The 22,280-nt window shown below is 42.5% G+C and overlaps 1 protein-coding gene across 19 annotated transcripts in view; it reads left to right on the top strand.

Moving 5' to 3' along the window:
* The window catches only part of SEPTIN11 (septin 11), a 96,835-nt gene extending 74,905 nt beyond the window's left edge, over positions 1-21,930 (top strand). For 10 of the 19 annotated variants that reach the window (XM_038582374.1, XM_038582357.1, XM_038582373.1 and 7 more), the window contains 4 exons: positions 8,206-8,338; positions 9,789-9,976; positions 15,685-15,752; positions 17,697-19,510. In XM_038582374.1, coding sequence (XP_038438302.1) covers positions 8,206-8,338; positions 9,789-9,976; positions 15,685-15,709 — 346 coding nt within the window. In that variant the 3' untranslated portion in view covers positions 15,710-15,752; positions 17,697-19,510. Of the gene's footprint in view, positions 1-8,205; positions 8,339-9,788; positions 9,977-13,440; positions 17,224-17,696; positions 19,511-20,595 lie in introns of those variants that run through there. The other 9 variants (XM_038582359.1, XM_038582362.1, XM_038582361.1 and 6 more) reach the window with 9 other exon arrangements.
* Positions 21,931-22,280: the final 350 nt, after the last annotated feature.

The following is a 22,280-nucleotide window of genomic DNA, read 5'->3' as shown; positions in this document are numbered from 1 at the left end:
TAAGCAGGTGGTCTGCTTCCAATTCTCTCTCTCCCTCTGCCCTTTCCCTTGCAAGGGTGCATTCTCTCTCTCCCTCTCTCTCTAAAATAAATATTAAAAAAAAAAAAGAAAAAGAAGGAAGAAAAAGAAAGAAAGAAAGAGAAGAAAGAAAGAAAGAAACAAAGAGAAGAAAAAAAGAAGAAAGAAAGAAAGAAAGAAAGAAAGAAAGAAAGAAAGAAAGAAAGAGAAAGAAAGAAAGAAAGAAAGAAAATAAGATATAAGTGGCGGAAGGACCTGGTGAGGACACGGTACTAGCATACCTGCCAAGCATCGTGATAGCACTTTATTGGCATTATCTCAACTAAGCAATGTAGTTGATGTCATTATCCTCCTCATTTTACCGGTCAGGACACTAAGGTGCTGAAAGTGTAAGTAACATAGCCCAGGTCCTGTTAGGAGGCCATGAAGCCCTGCTCCGCGCCACTGCACTCACGGAGGCACAGAGCCTGGCCGGGCACTTACAGAGCTTGGCTGCTCACTGCAGTGTGCTGTGCTCGTGGCTGCCAGCTGGGTCTCCTTTCCCAAGGCCCTTAGTAGTTCAATATGATGCTGACAACTAAGGACACAAAGGCGGATAACTCGTAGAAAATTTCTTGTGTGTTTTCTTACATCATCCATAGGTGGAGATGGACAAGTGACATGTGAAGGGGAGACTATCAAAGTTAATGTAGAATTAGTGGCTTTCCAAAGGCCCAGTCACTGTCAGAATTTAGTCGTGGGGCCATGGAGCTGTGAGGGGAGGTGGGGCTCCCAGGCCAGATTTGCCTCCTCCGGGCTCAGGAGAGGGTTGCTTTGTCCAGCCTGGGCCTATACGGTGTCTCAAAGAAGATTTCAGTTGAGGTGATGTGAGGTGTTTCTGGGCATGGATTAGGGGCTGAAGTTCCACTGGAAAAGACTGTTTCTTCCTTTGCTGCCTCTGCTTTTGGCATTTAAATTAAAATACCTCTGGCAAGCCTCGGGTAGCTGCCCCCCGGGAGGAGGTGTTTGCTGTGTAGGTCCAGCAGGGCTTCTGGAAGGCCTGGTAGAGCCAGGTCCATACTGCTCTGGCCTTCTTGACTTCGGGGACTTCAGGATGGTGGCAGATGTCATCCAGGCCTTTTGACTGGTAGAGGATATGCTTTATTCACATGCCTTCTGCTCCCCATTTGGTTCCATTTCTTCTGGCTTAAGGTTTCCTTTTTTTTGTTTTGTTTTGTTTCGTTTTTATATTTCACTATATTCACTTTTTTATTGAGGTATAATTAACATATAATATTATTAGTTTTAGATGCACAGCATAGTGATTCAGCAATTCTATACACCACTCAGTGCTTGCCACAGTAAGTGTAGTCACCACACGGTATTACTACAATATCGTTGGCAGTATTCCCTGTGGTGTACTTTTCATCTCCGTGACTTGCTTATTTTATAACCTTTAAGAGGTACAAACTTTATCTGTTTCTATCTTCCTTTTTTTTTTTTTAAGGTTTTATTTATTTATTCTTGAGAGACACAGAGAGAGAGGCAGAGACACAGGCAGAGGGAGAAGCAGGTTCCTTGGGGGAGCCCGATGCGGGACTCTGTCCCAAGACCCCGGGATCACAACCTGAGCTAAAGGCAGATGCTCAATCTCTGAGCCACCCTGGCACTCCTGTTTCTATCTTCCTTTATTTATATCTATCTTTTTTATTTCACCTATTCTCTCTCTCTCACATACACACACACACACACACACACACACACACACACACACATATTTTCATAACCACCAATTGGTTCTTTGTATTTAAGAGTTTGGTTTTGGTTTGTTACTTTGTTCATTTGTGTTTTGGGTTTTTTGTTTGTTTGTTTGTTTTAAGATTTATTCACTTGAGAGAAAGAGAGTAGAGAGAGAGAGGGAGAGGAAGACAGAATCTCAAACAGACTCCCCACTGGACACAGAGCCTGGTACGGGGCCTATCCCAGGACTTGGGATCATGACCTGAACCAAAACCAAGTTGGACACTCAACCAGCTGAGCCACCCAGGCAGCCCTGTTCATTTGTTATGTTTTTTAGATTCCACATATAAGTGAAACATATGGTATTTGTCTTTGTCTGACTTATTTCACGTAGCGTAATATCCTGCAGATCCATCCATCTTGTCACAAATAGCAAGATCTAATTCTTTTCTTTTTTATAGCTGAGTAATTATGTATATATGCCTATATATGCCACATCTTTATCCATCCACTTACCGATGGATGCTTAAGTTGCTTCCATATCTTGGCTATTGTAAATAATGTTCGGTAAGCATAAGGTGCATATACCTTTTCAAACTAATAATTTTAGTTTTCTTTGGGTACATATCCAGTAGTTGAATTGTTAGATTATATGGTAGTTGTAATTTTTAACTTTTTGAGGCACCTCCATTACTGTTTTCCACAGTGGCTGTACCAGTTTACATTCCCACCAACAGTACGTGAGGTTCCCTTTTCTCCACATCCCCACCAACACTTGTTATTTCTTGTCTTTATACTAGCCATTCTGACAGGTGTGAGGAGATATCTCATTGTGGTTTTGATTTGCATTTCCCTGATGATGAGTCATGTTGAACATCTTTTTATGTGTCTGTTGGCCAGTTGTATGTCTTCTTTGGAAAAATGTCTGTTCAGAGCCTCTGCTCACTTTTTAATTGGATTGTTTTTGGTGTTGAGTTGTATAAGTTCTTTATATAGTTTGGATATTAACCACTTATCAACTTGCAAATACCTTCTGCCATTCATAAGGTTGCCTTTATTTATTTAAAAAAATTTTTTTTTAAATTTATTTATTTTTTCATGAGAGACACACACATAGAGAGAGAGAGGGGCAGAGACACAGGCAGAGGGAGCCCGACATGGGACTCGGTCCCGGATCTCCAGGATCACGCCCTGGGCTGAAGGCGGCGCTAAACCGCTGAGCCACCCGGGCTGCCCATAAGGTTGCCTTTTAGTTTTGTTGATGGTTTCCTTTGCTTTGCAAAAGCCTTTTATTTTGATGTCGTCTCAATAGTTTATTTTTGCTTTTGTATCCTTTGCCTGAGGAAACGTATCTAGAAAGAAGAACAAAGCTGGAGGTACCACAATCCCAGATTTCAAGATATACTAAAAAGCTGTAGTAATTGAAACAGTGTGGTACTAGCACAAAAATAGACACAGAGATCAGTGGAACAGAATAGAAATACCAGAAATAAACTCATACTTATGTGGTCAGTTACTTTACGACAAAGAAGGCAGGAATATGCAATGGGGAGATGCAAGTGGTGCTGGGAAAACTGGACAGCTGTATGCAGAAGAATGAGACTGGACCACTTTCTTACACCATACACAAAAATAAACTCAAAATGATTAAAGGCCTAAATGTGAAACCTGAAACCGTAAACTAGAAGAGACCACAGATAGCTTCTCTGACACTGGCTGTGGCAACATTTTGTTGATAGTCTCGTCTCCTAAGGCAAGGGAAACAAAAGTGAAAATAAAGTATTATGGGACTGAGGTTTCCTTTTTGATAATGCAAAGGGGGGAGAATATATAATAAATATACATCCAAAGCCTTTATTCTTTTCCCTACACAAAAAAATAAGAACAGGTAGATCTTCTGAAATACTTGCTATCATCTCAGTTACTGGGAACGCTGGAAATGGTTTGTCCTCTTAGAAATCCACTCATTTAAACCCAGCTGTCCGGCGTGGTGTGAGCAAGGTCATTTGGAGAATCAAAGCTGGCTTTGAATCAATTGTCTTAGCAAATAGGAAGCTGAAATTAACTTAGTTTTCCCTTTCTTGAGAACCGCTACTTTAAAAAGGGCTCAGACTTTCCCTTTGAGGCATTTCCAGCATCCCCAGCACTTCTGTGAGCCTGGAGCCACACTGTGAGGGGTGATGCAGTGAGGGGACCCTGCATGAAGGATGACACAATTGAGGTAAAGCCAAAGCTGCAGCTGATTTGAGTGGTTCCCCAGAATTTCATCTGTGGGTGTACAATGAAGTCCATCCTTCCCTTTGAGCATCCCGTGTCCTCCAAGCCCCTCTGGTGTTTATAAAGCAGGAGGTGATCTCTAAAGCCAAGGCTAGTAAGGGGCAGCCATTACCCAAATGTATTGTACGCTGTGAAACAAAAGTAGGAGCTGGGCCTGCACAGTAACAGGCTCTATTAAAGGCTTGGAAGTACATTGGACGCCCTAGAGCTAACTGAGACTGTCCCTGGCGGTGTCCTCGAACCTGCCTCATTTCAGACTTGTCTTCTAGCAGAATCTCTGTATCTGTCTGTCTACCTACCTACCTATCCAGGTGTCAGCTTGCTTTCTCCTGTGCCCGCCTTTCCCACCTGCTGCCCTATAGCCTTCAACCCAACTAGACCACCGTGCCTTCTCAGGACCCTGGTCCCCCTTCCCCACACCTCAGCTGCTTTGGGGTTGGTGTTTGGAGAAGAGGGGAAGGGATGTAGGACACAGGTAGAGACTGGGCCGATCTTGTTCCTGCTGCTTTTCTCCTGAGACACCATTGCCCTTTCCTCAACAGTCCCTGTCCAAACGGGAGCGGGAGCTGGGCGAACACAGTAACGGGACTCTGTCTCCTGCAACTTCTCTTGACTCTCTCAGGTCAGAAAAAGGGCTTCGTTACCACCATCCTCTCAAGAGATCACAATGGTTTTTTCAGGTCCATGAGACCCATGTGTATGTTGGGGGGGATCACGTAGACGCCGGCTCACCAGCTGTGTGGTGCAGTGGGCAGAGCTCCTGTCTCAGTTTGGTGGCCTGAGTGACAGAGTGAGCTTCACACCCTCCATTGTGTGACCTGGACAGATTGCCAAGCACTTGTGTCCACGTTTCTTCATCTCTAAAGTGGGAGATGGCTAGTAAATACCCATCTTATTGGGTTGTTGTGAGGATGAATGAATTCTTGTGTATAAAGTGCTTCATAAACACTGGTGATGTGTTCTTCCTGGCATGCCCTTCACCAGATGGTTCCTGGGGATTTTGACAGAGAGAGGATTATGCTCTGTCCATGATCAGAGTGAAGTCTGAACTGAGTACCTCTACTCAATTCTTCTTTCCCTTGATCTCCACGAGCAAAGCCCACCTCCGCCTAGGACTGTTAAGAAAACAAGAAGAGGGGTGCCTGGCTGGCCTCCATCGGAGGAACATGTGACTCTTAATCTCTGGGTTGTGAGTTCGAGTCCCACATTGGGTGTAGAGATTACTTAAAAATAAAATCTTATTTAAAAAAGTGAGAAAACAAGAAGGTAAAATCTGCAGCTTCAGACTAGCTCAAAACCTCGTGAAAAAATTGCACATTTCTCAATGGGAATAGGGTGTTAATAACTGCGATTAAAAATTAAGTTGAAAGAGCTAAAAATTGCCAAAGATGTCATCCTGGTGCCGTAGAACCAGTTCCTTTCAACTTGTGTTTACCGACTGGAAGCATTAGTGAAGGTTTCTGGTATCTCATTTACGGCTCAACTGGCAGAGGCTCCTGAGGACTATAGCCCCGTGAATGTGTGGCTGTTGTCTGAAGGCGTTTCTAAGTATCTCACTATAGTTATGACTCCTTGGAGTAGGGTCTTAGGTTTTCTTAAGTGTTGCTTATCATTTCCAGGGTCAGAGTTCAAAGCCTGGCTCATATCCCAGGACACAGTGATGGCATAAGTAGCATTTGTCAAGGCCACTTTGCTGTCGCAGCCCAGATGTCAAGGCTACTGGCTGTGTCTCCTGGCCGAGGCCGTCTGGCTGGTTGCTTGATAATCTTTTTCTAGGACGTGGGCTTTCTGACTTTGGGTGGCAACCTTTACTATAAAATGTGTTCTGCATCATGATCCAGTATACAGACTTTGAAGTACACTTGTCTTTTCTTGTTTGCAATGCACTCTGGTATTTTCTATCCTATTCTGTTAAACGTTTTCATTTAACATATTGGTTAAGACCCTTGATTGGGTCATGACCTGTAGTTTGAAAATGTATCTCCAGAAACTGGAGTGTAAACTAGGTTGTGGTTGGGACTGGATAGGGCAGAGTCATCCCGAGGGTTCTCATGTTGTAGGTAACACTACCTAAACTGCATTCTCCCTGTGGGTTACTTTAAAAAGTTTCCATGAATCAACAAATTTGGGGAGCACTAAGTTAATAAACTTAAACAGGTTCTTGTATGTGAGGACTTCTAGAGCATTTAAGACAAACAGTGGTTGGCAGATGAGTTACATCAGATCACCTGGAAGCATTTTAAAAATACAGGTTAGGACCCTTGGGTGGCCCAGTGGTTGAGCATCTGCCTTCGGCCCAGGGCGTGATCCTGGGGTCCTGGGATCGAGTCCCACATCGGGCTCCCTGCAGGGAGCCTGCTTCTTCCTCTGCCTGTGTCTCTGCCTCTCTCTGTGTCTCTTATTTATGAATAAATAAATAAAAGCTTTAAAAAAAATACAGGTTATTCTGTCTTTGCCTGATATCCTGAATCAGCCCCTACAGGAGTAGGATTAGAACACAGTTTAGAAAAGTCCCATAAAACATGTCCAGCTGATCCTGACTTGCTGCTGGTCTTGGGAACCACTTTGACTCTCTTAACTGGAGATCACACAGCATTTTCCCTGGACTCTCTTGCCTTGGGAACCCTTCTTTTGAAGATCTCTTGAAACTAGTGATCTCTGGAACACATTTTGAGTAGTGTTTCTTGGTACTGTTTCTGTAAAAGCTATTTCCACTCCTTGTTAGAAAGAAGTGGGAGATACACTCATTATCATAAGAAGGTCTCCCTCAAAATAGTATCTCCCATGCTATTAATATTAGCCAATATCAACATTGGCCAAAATCGTTTTTGTTTCAAAAGATAATATGAAAGCTAAATATACCTCTAGAACTCAGAGTACTTGATTGTTCATTAACAGGTAGTGTTGACACTTTTGAAGGTAAGAGAACTTTTTTTTTGAGAGTGAGAGAGCGCCAGAGTGGTGAGGGGGTGGTGGTACAGAGCAAGAAGGAGAGAGAGAATCTTAAGCAGGCTCCATGCCCAGTATGGAGCCTGACCCAGGGCTCAATCTCATGACCGTGAGCTCATGACCTGAGCCAAAATCAGGTCAGCCAAAATCTCTGTTTGTGTAGGTGTATGGGGGTGTGTTTTCTTAAATTGTGTTACCAAAAGCAATTTTTCTGTCAATGTATTTGTTCTTGGAGGTAAAGCTGAGCCTGGCATTCAATTTAAAATATTGGGCTCAGGGACGCCTGGGGGCTCAGCGAATGAGCGTCTGCCTTTGGCTCAGGTCAGGATCCCAGCCAGGGTCCCGGGATCAAGTCCCGCATTGGGTTCCCCACAGGGAGCCTGCTTCTCTCTCTCCCTATGTCTCTGCCTCTCTCTCCATGTCTCTCATGAATGAATAAATGAAAGCTTTAAAAAAATAAAATATTGGGCTCAGAGTTCTGTAGAGAGTCAGGGGGAGAATGGGGTTTAAGATAAAAATAAAACTCCTGCCTGCTCTATTTACAATTGTCAATAGAACATGAAAAGTAGCAATTTTCTCTAGTATCTTTAGATAAACTATTGTTTAGATGATTCACTGGGTCTGTTTTCCGAATCGGGGACTGGCGGGAGGTGATCGGGAGCGGGGTGAGATTTGCTAAGCCCTGACGATTGAATCCTGCCCTCGCATCGCCCCCATGTAATTCCCACGATCCTGTCCTGAGAAGGAAGCACTGTTGTAGCCACATCTGATACAGGGAACACCGAGGCTTAGGGACTGTGCCCTTCCCAGGATTGGCCAGTAAATTGCTGCGGCCAAATCCAATCCCTGGTCTGTGAGGCCCCGGTGCTTTGCTTCTCTCCCTACACCGTGCTGCCTTCCTCTTCCAAAGTCTCCATCTTCCTTGGTGTCTACCTTGTTTGCTGATCTGGCGGGTACCGGCCAGCCCAACCCGGGCCTTCCCCGTGTGAGCGTATTGGCACAAACGTGGCCAGACATGCCCGTCGTGCTGTATTGTGCACAGTGACTCCTCCCGATGCTCCACGTGCCTGCCTTTCCGATCACTGCGTAACTAAGGAGGAGACGGTGTGCTATTCTGTGTGTCCTGTGATACAGTAAGTGGAGCCTTGGCTGTATTTTTGGAAGCAGTGAGTAGAAATTATATGAAGTGAAATGTCCTATTCAACTTCACAACACTCTCCTTGGTTTGTGGCTTTTAAATAGTCTTCAGGAGACCTATGAAGCAAAAAGAAATGAATTCCTGGGAGAACTTCAGAAGAAAGAAGAAGAAATGAGGCAAATGTTTGTGATGAGAGTGAAGGAGAAAGAAGCTGAACTTAAAGAGGCAGAGAAAGAGGTAAGTGAGCCATCTCACCTTACCAAGCCTTCAGGCCGGAGGCAGGCAGGCCAAGTATGTCCTTAATCCATCACATTTGATAGAGCTTCGTGCTCTCCTCGGTTCTTTCTGCATGGATCTTGTCACACGAGCAGCACACTAACGTGGTGAGGGCAGCAGGTCAGGTATTCTTATCCCCATTTCACAGATGATAAAACCAAGAGTCCTCGACGTTAGGTGATTTCTGCGGTCAGACACCTAGTAGCAGAGCTGAAACTAAAACTAGGCCTTAGGTCTTCAGATGTGGTCCCGTGTTCTGTGGGGCTCCATATTTCCTCAACTTACGACTCTTGCAACATAAGATTTGGGATTCCGGGACTATAATTTTTTTTTTGTCTGTCAGCCAGTCTGTGGAGGGGCCCTTGTGCGCAAGCTGGTGGGCTGTGGTCTCTCTGTACACCATGTCTGTACGTGTGCTTCTTGCTTTGTGGGCACGTACTCGCTGTGCCAGGGTCCTTGTGACTCCGTCTCGCTGCCCATGACCAGGCCAAGTGAACTGCCTCCTAGAAGCTCACATGGATTTCTGCTATAACACTCATCTCGTTGAGGCAGAGACGGGGGGAGGCAGCGAGGGAGACAGAATAATCTATTTGTCTCTCTTGGTACATAATGAGTATCTCAAGTGCTTGACCTGTGGTTCTGTACATTTCCAAATTGTCTACATAATGTCCTTATCATTCCCCTTTAATTATCTTTAGAAAGACTACTGAAATTCAAAGGTTATTTAAACAGCTAAGCACTCAATATAGTTTTGCTGCAGAGAAAGTTGAGAGTTGTTATCATTGGTCCATATTGTTGGATGCTGGATAGAAATCTAAAACGATCTAGTAAGAGTTTTTTCCTTAATTCTTTCCTTCCTTCCTCCCTCCGTCTCCTTCCCTTCCTCCTTGCTTTTGTTTCTGCCTCGTGACAATTTTCTAAATTCAATTTGTCAAGAAATTTGCCAGAAACTTCTCAACATACCATTTGAGTAGCCTGTATCACCTGTGGTCACTGTGTATGTCTGTAAGTAAGTGTGTATTTCACACTTTGAAAAAGGACCAGAAATAAAGATCTACTCTTACCGCTCAGGTGAATTTCTAATTAGGAGTATGGATAACTTTTTAATTTTCTTCTTTATGCTTTTTACAATGACTATGTATTTTATTATCAGTGAAAATGAACAGGACTCCCTTTAGTGCCCAGGCATCCAAGTCTCAAAGGTGTGGAGCGGGGCTGGGAAGGATGCTCTTTACCAGCTCAGCCTGGCTCCCCCAGCAGCACCTCATGAGCTGGCTCCCCCAAGGAGCGCCACACGGTGCTTCCCTCGTGGGGGTGGGGCGACAGCACGTGTAGCAGCATGAAGCCCATTTTGTTTTTGAATAGATCCAAATGGCCTTCACCAAGCTTACCCTCCTCTTTTCTTCCTCAGCTTCATGAGAAGTTTGACCTCCTGAAGCGGACACACCAGGAAGAAAAGAAGAAAGTGGAAGACAAGAAGAAGGAACTGGAGGAGGAGGTGAACAATTTCCAGAAGAAGAAAGCAGCAGCTCAGCTACTACAGTCCCAGGCACAGCAGTCTGGGGCCCAACAAACCAAGAAAGACAAGGATAAGAAAAAGTAAGCGCGTGTCCCCCCCCCATGCTCTGGGGCCCTCTAATAATTTATTCCTTTTGCATGTTTCTACGTTCCCATTTACAGACTGGAAACTGGTCTGTTACCAGAGAGATAAAAGCAAGTCTTTTCTCTACAGTGCAGGGAAGATACTACAGGTTTTTAAAGTATTTGTAAAGGGCACACAAACATTAATTTATAAAACTTGACCCCTTGACCAAGCAATCAGGGCTGGAGGAACCTGCTGTCTCCAGTGGTGTCTTCTGCATCAACACTAGGACTTTGGAGAAGACGGTCTATTTCTCTTCACTGCCCTCTGGAGACAGTCCTCAGGCCTCGTGATGAAGGGCATCCTAAAATGATGATTGTGAAAATTTTTCTATTCTGCGTTGTGAGGCTTGATAAGCCAGTCACTGCAAGTCTGGTTTCCAAAATGGGAGATTGGAGCAAACTACCAGTGGCCGCTAGTTTTCCCCTAAATTCCACAAGGTGGTGAATTGTTTCATTGTGGAAATGGGATCAAAACACCCTTCCAGTTAAGGCAGCCCTGCCAATCCTCAAAGCACACAAAAGAATATTCTAAGATATGGCCTTGATTTAATGTGCCAAAGGGTCCGTCCAATTCTGCTCGTAAGCTAGTCGCTTCCTTCAGTACTCAACAGCGGCTGCCTGAGGGAGGCGGGGGCCTGCCCTGACATTCTCTCACGATCGGAAGCTCTACAGCAGACCACCTTCATGCCTCGAGAATGCAGTCTTAGGACCATCGCTTCTGACCCGACAGGAGGCTCAGCGGTCCGTACGAAACCAGATAGTAGAGCCTCGGTGGCGGCTGCGTGGCGGCCCTCCTGTGTCTGTTTAACGAGCAGTGCTCTTAGGGCAGTGATGAGGCAGCTCAGACTGTGTCTCAGGATCCTTCCTCTTTACCCTGAGGTGCCAAGCTTCCAGAGGAAAAACTGACGATTAAGTGAACAGTGCAGATACTGGTAGGCAAAAAATTAAATCTTAAAAAATAGAGCAGATAGGGTTGGATCTGCGCAGTAGTGGAGACCTGTCACGGGGGAGTGAGCACAGTGGTGCTGTTCTCGTATTCTTGGTGAACACATAGACTCACCCCTGAGGAATATCGTTGTGTTGCCTGTAGGCAGAGGTCACAACGCGGCACCATAGTGACACCGGAGTTTTAAATGATACCTTACAAACTTGGACTTTCCAAGCTCTGAGACAGCAGAAAAGGTGTCAGGAGAGCCAAGAAGTAAGCACATTTTCTAAACAATTAAAAGGAGTTGGTGTGGGTGTGGTGTGATGTTCATGGGGTTGGTAGATTCAAGTGATCAAGAACTCCAAGGGCTGAAATTTTAGTTATGCTGGATAATTCTGAGCGTAACAGTTGCCTAGATTATAATCCAGTTCAGAAAAGTGCTTTGTACAATGCATGTTGGGGGAGCATCAGTCACTCGTGGTGACACTCCCCAGGCAACATTGAGAGATTAGTGAATCCAGTAAGATGAAATGAAAGTCATTTGGCATCATACCCTTGTTGATCCTAACTAACCCAAGATAAAAATAGGGGTGTGTGTGTGTGTGTGTGTGTGTGTCCGTCCGTCCACATCTATAGGCATGGATGAAATTAAAAAAAAAAACTGCTGACTCAAAGCTTAGGAAATCCAAAGTTAAGTTTTTCTTACCCTGAAGCGCTAATGTGCATAAAGGTACACGTTTTAGAATTAAAGATGTCTATAAAAGACCAGCAATGTTCCAAAAATATCCAAGGATATTTCCTGTCCGCTGGATGTGCCTTTAAGCAATACAAGTTCCATGAGCTGATCCGTACTGTGCCTCCACTAAACAAAGTCTATGTAGTAACAGACTTCCCAGTGTAGGGGGGTTTCTCCTTGCCCTTTTGAGCATTTTAGGTTCTTTTCATCCCAACCTTGGGCCTTAGCGATATATAATGCTTTTCAAGTTTACATGAAGTATGTGTAAATTCAATTTTAGCCTTATTTATGCATTCTCATGTATTCTTAATAGAATTAGACTTAATTTGGTGCACTGTAGTGACCAGGTTTTGTACCTGACAATGGCACATATTTTTTTGTTAGGTTCTTAACCTTTTCTACACCTTTCTCATTTGAACACTGAAAGCGACTGCCACTTGGGGGCCTGAAGTGTAAAAGTTAAAGAACTCCCCCTCTTAGGGCCAAGGGAGAGTTTTGGTTAGAGAGGACTACAGAAAGACAGTCACCAGGGTCACCAGAGCAGCACTTTGAAAACAAACGGAAGACTCTTGCCTCCTCACCTAGCTGGAGGAGATGCCGAAGCCCCATATGTGCCGCTCAGGAGCTGGCGTTTCAGGGAAAAAATTGTTATAAAAGAGATGCTTATTTATTCGTTTGCTCTGCTTCCACCTTGAAAATTAACTTAGGTTTTCTAATAGTTTTAAATTGTTTTTCTAATGACACACTCCCTTTTTAACGTAGGTAAGGCTTTATGCTTCTTGACCTGTAGTGGCATAAGAGCATATAACATTTCCTAAGGTTACAGACAAAGTAGAACTAACCCTGGCACTGCCATTAGTTGGACCCCATCTCCTGCCCTCCCTGGCCAGCAAGGCACTTTCCTTGTCAGCGGCTACACCGCACGGTGGGACTGCCCGAGGGTAAGTTGTTCAGTGGACAGTGTTCTTTCCTGAAAACTTTGCACAATTTCCAGTAGGCATTGGTGGTTACGTTTCATCCATCCCCAAAGAAGGTTTTAAAATCCATCATTTTAAAACTGTACCTGGCATCTGATAACTATAGTTTATATAGTCATCCACTCATCTTTTCAAAAGAAAACTTTTATTTTTGATTCTCGCTAATGAATGAGGTTGCATGTTTTGGACTCACCTAAAATGAGACCTGTGGATCTCGGGTTTGGTGTTGCATCGTACCTAAATGAGGGGAAGGCTCCTGGCACTGCCGTAGCTGTAACCAGAATGACTGTCCTGTTTTACCTTTCCAAGTGGATTAATAGCATGCCCTCCACCCACTGTATTCCAGTCCCCAAGTTAATTGTTCAGACATTGTTGTAGATTTATTCTCTGACTCCAGCCACTCAGAAATGGAAAGATGTGGCTCCTATTCAATACCAATGTGATGACCAAATCTAATAGATGTTTTATGTTGAGAAAATGAAAATCAAAGGGTATATCCTTCTACTATAACATGGAGTGGTTTCAAGAAATCACTCAGAAATTCTAAATTACAGGCAAATGGAAACTAACTATATGTTCTTTAATTCAATATTAAAATTTTGCTTTTGCTTGTTGTGTAGAATAGCTTACTCAGATTCGTGGTTTTAATTTCTGTCAATTCCATAATCATTGCATGAGTATTCACCATCACCGAATGCTGGTGCTGGAGCTCCTAATTTTCCTTTCTTTTTTATTTATTATTATTTCTAACTTTTTTGTTTTGTTTTTTAACTTGCAGTGCAAGCTTCACATAAAGCCTGGCAAGCCAAGGATGGTCCCGCATTCACCTGCTTTTGCAGTAATATTGTATCTCTGCCATCTGTGTCCTTTTATTTTATTTTTTTTTTTACCCTTCCCCAGACACCAGTAACTATTAACTCATTTCGCTAAATGTTGTTGGGTAGTGAAAAATGGTAGAACAAGAGAATAACACCAACAGCTATGTGCAGCTGGACTTTGTTTCTGGAAAGTAAATGATTTGCCTTTTATGCCTGTTCAGAGTGGCAGCAGGAAGCATGCCTGTTGCTTGTATGTTGCTTTGGACCGAGGGACGGAGGGTCAATGGCTCCATGTACGTCTGTCAGGAGAACTTCTCACCGCCTCAGCAGCTGAACTATAACCCCGAATACCATGACAACAATTTGCCTTTCTTGATTTCTCATCTCCATGGTGGCAGAAGCCCTGAACTCACTCTGCCTCTTTCCACACCTACCCCAACCCAAGGTAGCTTCGTATGGAGGCAGAATGATGGTTCAACTTTTTAGGACTTTTACATTTGCATGGATTTTTCATTACTATGATAACATTATTTGACCTGTGTTGTGGGTCTCATCAGATTGTCCCCTCTTACAGCTTTAAAAATGTTTCTGAACCACCCCCCCCCCCTCAGATCCTGGCCAAGTTGGACCATAATGAGAAAGCTGATCATGTTCCCTTTTATCAGCACATTGACCCTCTCATAGAGACCTGCAAGGTCAGGTCAGGTAACATTGCCTAGTGGGCTGCCCACAGCCTCCCTTTGCTTGTAGTAAGTTAGCACTCTTTCATACTCTCTGTGGGCAATAGCTGATTCTAGGACATCAGAATTTCAGATAATACTTTTCAATAATCATGAGACAATTTTCAGAAATATATTAAATAGAAAATTTGTTATAAACTCTGTATCATTTGCAGCACCAATTCTGAGGGGACCTTGTCAATTCCAGGTAGGCATGGGAAGGAACGTATAACACAAGCCCATGAGTGGAAAAGGTAGAAATTCAACGGCACATCCAGCATCCTTGCATGGGCTCCTTCCCATATCTGGCAATAAAGGGAAGAAGCAATAGAAGAGCTGACCTTGCAAATCCAGTTGTCTTGAAGGAATCTCCTCACCTTTTCGCTCACCATGACTAGCTCGACCCGAGCTCTGCATCCAAGCATCGTCCCGCCACAGGGATTAGGGCCAATGCACACACCGTGACAGACTACATACCACATTCGTATGGGGGGGCATGTTTAATCTGCCTTCTCTATCCCTTTGTGAGGCTTATCTTTTCATCATCTTGATTCCCCCTCTGCTAACAAGATTGTGCCGCCTCCTAACTCTATAGTCTCCTGCTCCTCACTTGAAAGAATAATACATCTCATGAACTTGCTGCTCACATCTGCACTTCCTTCTGGCCACCATTAGCTGTACTTTCGGTAAACAGAGTGGAATATGCTGTACCCTACCCCCCCACCACACCATTTTTTTTTTTTTTTTTTAATAAGTCTTTAGTTGATTCCAATAAAGTTTTCTTCCCTTCTCATCCTCAACCATGCTTTTCAGGGAAAGATTTTATGATTTTTCATGAATTGATTTGACCTATAATTAGGCAAAGTAAAAATTCAGTTTCACTGAAGGCCAAAGCTAGAAACTGCCAAATAGAAGCAGCAGTGGGGGTATAAAGACAGGTTTAGGAGCCAGTGGACTAATGGTTTTATTTTGCTTTGTTTTTTAATTATTCTAGTCCAACACTAGTACTGGAGCAGCCAAATACTAGATGGCATGCCGATTCTAACCATGGCTGAATTTGCTCATATGCTGTGCACCAGACAAAAGCTTGAATACTTGTGTGCTTGTCCCAACCGCTGCTTGTGTAAGCATTTTTGTGCCTTGTAACAGTACACTTCTAAAGTCCAAAAATGGTCACTTTAAAATTATCATTTTTAATGCATCACTAAAGCCTTTTCAAAAGTGAGCCTTGCTGTGAAAGGCATCCAGCTGACTTTTTGATTCCAAGATTGTTGATTGGTTATTCCCCACCCCAGTGAAAATTTTCACAACAAAATAAACCATATGGAGAGTCAGGGAATAAAAAGTCAAAAGAAAGTTCTAGAAGCTTTTTTTTTTTTTTCTTTTAATATGTTGCTTCTGAACTCTTTTCTGCCCCCACTCCCTGGCCCCGTTTGGTTTGTTGCTGCCCTTCTCTTCTTTCTGTATCTGTGCCTTTTTTCACAGTAGTCCTTGGCTCTGCACGGAATAAATGATACCCTCAAATCTAATTGGATGTGCTTTCGCCTTTGCATGTAAGTACAGTAGTAAGAAAACTTTGGGATCTTTCTGACTTTTTTAAATTAGAGAAACAAATGGGATAGATGGATTTTATTTTTTTCCTTCTTGGAGGGAGGTAAGGAGGTAATGGTTTGAGTAGCCTTTATTTAAAAAAGACACTAAATATATTTAAAGTAGCCACATTTGTACCTTTTCCACAAGAAATTCAACTTTTCCTTGATACCAGTATGAAAGTCAGAAATTATTCTTCCTAGGCTGTGTCCTACACAGTATTGTGGGCATCACTGGATATTACAGAGGGCCCTTGGTTCTGAGTTTGTAATAAAGTTAGTATAAAAAACTACCAGCTTTCCTTTGCAGAAATCCAAGAGGATAATATTTTTTATGTTAGATTGCCTTTTTATGCCTGCTTACTTTTTTGATGATCTTGGTTTAATGGTTTTCCCTCCTGCTAACTGCTGGCAGTGAACACTTTTTTTTTTTTTTTTTTTTTTTCAGTCAGAAGCTCTAAGTAGCCTCTCCCCATAGTTTCTGCTCAACCTTAATGACCATTGCTTCTGGACTTCAGGTCCCTGTAACAGTTGTATAGAATGTAGAATGTGATGGAAAAACATTTGTGAGAATTTTCTGGCAGTTAGAGACTATGTTTTCCCAGCCTAGGCTCCTTATTGGTCAGTTTGTCCAGAAAATGCATCTCAACCAGGGGAGCATTTAATGTCACACTGGGCACAGGTTACTTACTATCTTCCTTCTCTGCTTTGTAATATCACCAGCAATAACACTTATTCTTCATATCTTGTGCACCTCAAATGGATTGAGTTTCTTCACTTTCTTGACATATCCATAAGTGTTTCACATACAGACTGTTGAATTTGGGTTTCAGCTGTTACCAACCCATGTCATACTGTCTCTGTGTAGTCCTTCCAAACCGTCCTTTCAGATCCCTCTGCTTTGCCATTTGCAAGTGTCTGAAATCATCAAGTCTCTGCTTCCAGAAGTCTTGGTTCCATTGACAGGATACATAAGTGATGACTCTTTAGTAGAAATTATGACCTACAAAGTCTAGATTGTATGTAGGTATGAAGGGAATTTTCTAAATAAAAGCTGTGAACAGCATTAGAACTTTGTCTATTTCTTAATTTTAAAATATGCTGATATGCCTTAAACTGTAGTTGTAGATCATTGTCATTTTGCTGTTTGAAAATAACCAATGTGTTTCTAAAAGTGTTGTGTAATCTACCTTTGGTGTTAATACAGAATTGTCATATATGTAAGCTGCATGTTAGACACTTGTCTTTTTTAAAAACTAAAATAATTGTATCGATATGAAGTATATCATTTTTTCAAGTAAGAAAGTAATCACTTAGCAAATATGCTCAGTAATTTGGTGTCTGTTAAGGTAGGAGAGTGGTGGACAGGTAATCTATGCATATATCACTAGTGCCAAGACACAAAGTGGGGGAAAATATATTTTTACCCAAACAACGTGTGCCCTTTTGTGAGTTCTTTTTAGTCAGTGTTTGGTATGCATATGTACACATGATTATTATATTGGATAAAAGAAATTGGAATGAGAGTCTCATGCTTTCCAGCCAGGTGGATTTCAAACGCTACTGTCCGGGCAGCAGCAACTTCTCTGAGATACTTGCCATGTGGTATCCTGTACTTCACATATGGTCTCTGCCACCCTTTCTCTCCCCTGTTCCCCTCCCCTTCTGTCCTGATTATTGTCCGTGGCACCCCACTGCCCCGGGGCCCAGTTGAGGTATCCTCTTCTTCCCCGGCCTCTGGTGTCAGCGCTGCTGGGGCTGCTCACTCCTGGCTCTGCTCACGGAAGTCATCCCTTTTACTGACACGCTGCTGTTCTTTCCCAGTTGTTGTAGAAAAGCTCCTTTTTTTTTTTTTTTAACTTGAAGAATCAAATTTGAATCTGAATCTTTCTTTTTTCTCTTCTGTAGCTTCTTCTTTATGTAACCATCCTGTTGACAAGCCCTACTCTCTCCTAATGGACATAGAGCATTAGAAGAGCAGGAGCTGTCTGTTCACACGTGTTGGGGAAGAGTTACCTCATTTCCACCATCGCCTCCTATTCTTTTAAAGTCCGGGTCAAATACCGCATTGCTGTTTGTATTTGTCAATGTCTGTTTACAAACCACTGCCTACGGTGGTTACCTAAGTGACTTCTCACTACCAAAACCAGGAATACTTAATAATGCTTAAAAGGAAATTGAGTGAAAAAGAGAACTTGGGCCAAGACCCAAGGTAGCCATGTGTTGGGATCCTCTCGCTTAGCTGTCACATTCTTGAAGTTGCTGATCCGAGAACTCACGGATGAAGACAGCTCGCACCTTCTTCAGAGGTGGTCAGCCACCTCCAGGCCCCACAAACTCGATCTCATGTTAACTCGACTTCTCTGTCCCATAAGCAACATTTTGAGCAGCCCCATCAGGACCCTCAACTGTCAATCAGGTCATAAGATCTGGGCAACACTCTCCCTTTCGTTAGTTTTATGGGTTGTCTTGGAGTTTGGGATTTTTTTTTTTTTAACTTTTGATATTGCATGAATGAACAGATGGCTACAACTTTTTTATTTGGAGTGTTCTATTGATGCAATGTTTTTATTTTTCAGCTGACCATCTGCCTCTTGAGAGAGAGAAGTGGGCATCCTTCCTTTAAATTCAGGAACCACTGTTGTTTTATTTAACTCTTTTTCTGTGACCTGCATCTCTTACATAAGTTGTTTTGGGTTTGGGATTCTGTTTTCGGGAAAAAAAATTTTTTTTTTCCAGTTAGCCAGTTCTGCTTTATGTATTGATTATTCAAACTTAGTTTGGTATCAAAATTACACCAGTTTTTAAAGGGGAAATTCAAGTGAAGTTTAAGTCACAATTCTGTTTAAGAGAATATCTCATCTCAGATACAACCAAAAGAAATCCCTCTGCTGTCACTGGGATTTTGATCTCCAAGTTGTAATCATGCTAAAAATGTGCCAGTGTTGGGCAGAGGACTTTTCCCTCTAGGACTCAATTTATACTTAAAGGTACCTTAAAATAACTTTCTGGCGCATCCTTGCCTTTTTATTTATTGTGAAGCTGTGCTTTACCTTGTTTCCAGAGTTTTTGTGTCCCGGTCCATGGGAACAGCGAAGTATAAAACCTGTCCCAGGTGACAGCATCATTACAATGTGGTTCTGATCCACATTGTCCTCCAAGTTACTCAGATGGTTTTCTCTACCATGGCTGTGAAAAAAGATTTTGCTGGAATTCACTTAAAACACCCCCAACGTACAAACACACACACTTCCAGCCATTGAGGCTATGATTTCGAATGCTGACCCATTTGTGAGGGGCTAGAGAGGCAGGGCTACTTTTACTTTATTAGCAGTCACCTCTAAGGGGCAGTTTTCATAATCAAGGGACAACTTTCAAATTCATTTCTATTTTAGACCATGAACATGCATTTTAAGTTACCTTATAATTTTATTACTGGTCCACAGTCTTAGCTTATTTCCTCATTTTTCAGCTCCCTATAGGGAAGACCATAAAAACTATTGGTGGCATGAGCTGCGTTTGGTAAAGATCTGTAGGAGTGTTCCCCTCTATTTGAGAATGGTAACATGGTTTTCTGTTGAAAGGTGAAATGATGAAGCAAAAGTCCCTGCCTCTTGAGTCCTTTACTTTTTGGAAGGAGGTCATTTAGAGCAATTGGATGAGCATGTTGGCAAGAGGCTTTCTTAGATACATTTAAATGCAATAAAGTCAAATGCATCAGAGCCACTACATGGTCAAAATAAAAGCGTCAAGAGCCATCCTCCCCTCCATATTACATTATAATCGATAAAGGTATAAATCTGTTAGTGATGTCACCAGTGGCTTGGGGGTAGATAAGTGGGTCCCAACTCCTTTAACTGATGCCAGAGCATGACATATCAGTTTTGTAAGTCAAACACAAACACCCTATAACGTGAAACCACTGTAAGCACTAAGTATAATAATTGATTTTATTTTTAATATTTTAATATGAACTTAACCCTGTCACTCATTCTTTAAAATTCTGCATCAAGGTGTAAAGACATTTTTTGAGCAACATTTAAAAGTCAGATCAGGCACCTTTTTTTCTTTAATTAAAGAAATGTGTAGTCTATTGTTGCTAGTCCCTTGGCCAGGTTAGAGGAAGTATGGGGAACAGGTTACTCTAGCTTGGCCTCTGTTCAGCTACCTAGGGCAAGCTGATCACGGACACCACTGATCAAGTGCACTGTCCTCTCCGTTGATTTGGCTTTTTACCCTAGTTGGTTCCTTTTCTCAAGTGTTGATAAAACAGATAGTTGGTCATCCAGCAGAACTTGAGAACCTAGGAGCTGTGTAAACCACTCCAGGGCTAACTATTATCAGTAATAATTATTTGCTTATCCCAAGCTAGATTGTGGAAAAGCAGAGCAAGAACTGAGTCATCTGAACCGGTTTCCATTGGTAACGGGTATTTTTCATTTAGTCTTTTAAAATAAAAACATTACTCGATTTCAGATATAGACTGCCTTATTACTTTCAGCAAGTGTAGTCTAGATGGTCAACTTGAGATTGGCACAGCCCATGTATAGAGAGAAATCTTCTGAATCAGTATCTGCTGAGCTGCTGGGACAGAAAAAAATTAGGTCATCTTCCCAATATGCTTCACCAAACTCTCCCCTCCGCCAATTCCTGACAACTATAAAATGAAACCTCTCTCTTAGTTATTGATCATTTTTGCCTATTGGCCCAGCTTATTATAAGTAAACAGTTCCTAAGTATCTGAAAAACTAAGTACATAATTTTCATTGTATTTAAATGCTTCTACGCAAAACCTTTTGCTTTGCAGATGACTGTCGTCTTTCCGTCCTGGAGACTGACAGTGATGTCAATGTGGATCGCTTTGAAGATCCTTGTACTTGAGTTCTTAAGACCATGCCATTTAGTCCTTGTGATGGATACCATCTGGCCTTCCGATCAGTTTCTACCAAGTAGCTGAAACTCCCCGGTTGGTGAAGGGATTTAATATGTTCATTTGAAAAGACTAATTCTGAGCCTACAAGTCCACTCCTCCCTTTCCAACCTTCCTATTCTGACAAGTAGCTGTACACGAATGAGATCTTTGGGTAGTCAGTAGAACATAGTGTGAGGCAGGCACAAATGAAGATCTCATGTCTGCCTCCAATCGGTTACCACAGTGCTGTGAGTTGAATGGCATTTCAGCCCACTATGGAAACTTTTTCAACACTACAGCACCTAGGTCAGAGAAGGCAGAGACTATTATAATGAAGTTGGTCCCTATCCACTCCCCCCCCCCCCCCAAACACACACACACATGTACGTGTGTATATGGGAAAGGGAGTACAGAATAAAGTGCTGGGGTTTGGTTCAACTGTGTACCCTCTGCACAATGCTCTCAGATCTGTGAAGGTGCTGTTCCAGTTCTCCGTGCTATTTACATCCATCCATCCACCTTCCCTACCCCTTTTCTCTCTCCCTTCCCTAATACGTCATTTGCTTTACTGTACCAGGCCTACATTAGATGCTGGGGATGTAGCCAAACACTATGAATTGCACTTGTCTCTGTATAGCTCATGAACACAGAAAAGTTTTGGAGCAAAAGAAAAGGTAAGCCCTTTCTCTGCGAAACTGCTAAAGACAGACTGTATTCTGAAAAGCAGAAGCCCTCTCCTCCCCCACCTTGCCCAGACTGCCTCTCAGTGGTTGCTTGCTTAAGGTTGCTCTTCATTTTAGAGTGTCCTCTTGCCTACCAAAATAAGCTGTTTCAGAGAAATGAGAAACCAGTTCACTGGGCCTGTGCTTTCCTATTACTGTACTGTTGTGTAACACAGTAAGATCAACAATTCTGACATTTGATGCGCTGATTATAGTCAAGAAAGGGAGAGGTTTTTCCCATTTTACCCTTTACTCAGAAGCTCCTGGAAACTAAAAATGAGCTGTAAACTCTTCCCCAATTTCTCTGGTAAGACATTCTTGGTTACCTCTTACTATGCCTTTTCAATAATCCAGAGATAGTAAGGTAATAGTACATTTTATATGGCCGCTAAATTTATTATGGTGAGAGAAAGCTTTTAATTCCTTGATGCATCCAATGTTATATATGCCTGTACTTCATCTTTTCTGTCTGAATGAATTGGGTCAAATACAGTTCAAACTGAAAGCAGCAAGGTTCACGGATGTGGGAACAAGTCTTCTCCATTTTATTTCTAGGTTACTTTGCAGGGCTAGGCAACTTGGAAAATTTAGGATTCGTTTTGTAAAACTGGTTCTGTTTTGGGTTTTGGTATGAGACCTAGCTAGACACAATCTGCCCCATACTACAGCAGATCTTGCTCATTTTCCCTCAGTCCCAGATATACAGGACTCCCGTGCCTTAAAAATTGTGATTCTGCAACTGCAAATGTTAATGTTTCGCAAAGAGACGAGTGTTCAACTGCTCATTCTCATGCAGTAAACCTAAGTAACTCAGTTTTTCCCCAAAACTCTAAAAAGATGCTTTGTTTTTCTAGAAGC

Source organism: Canis lupus, chromosome 32 (genome assembly GCF_011100685.1).
Source record: "Canis lupus familiaris isolate Mischka breed German Shepherd chromosome 32, alternate assembly UU_Cfam_GSD_1.0, whole genome shotgun sequence".
Classification (NCBI taxonomy): domain Eukaryota; kingdom Metazoa; phylum Chordata; class Mammalia; order Carnivora; family Canidae; genus Canis; species Canis lupus.
Note: the sequence above shows the minus strand (reverse complement) of the source record. Positions and strands in the feature narration are given on the sequence as shown.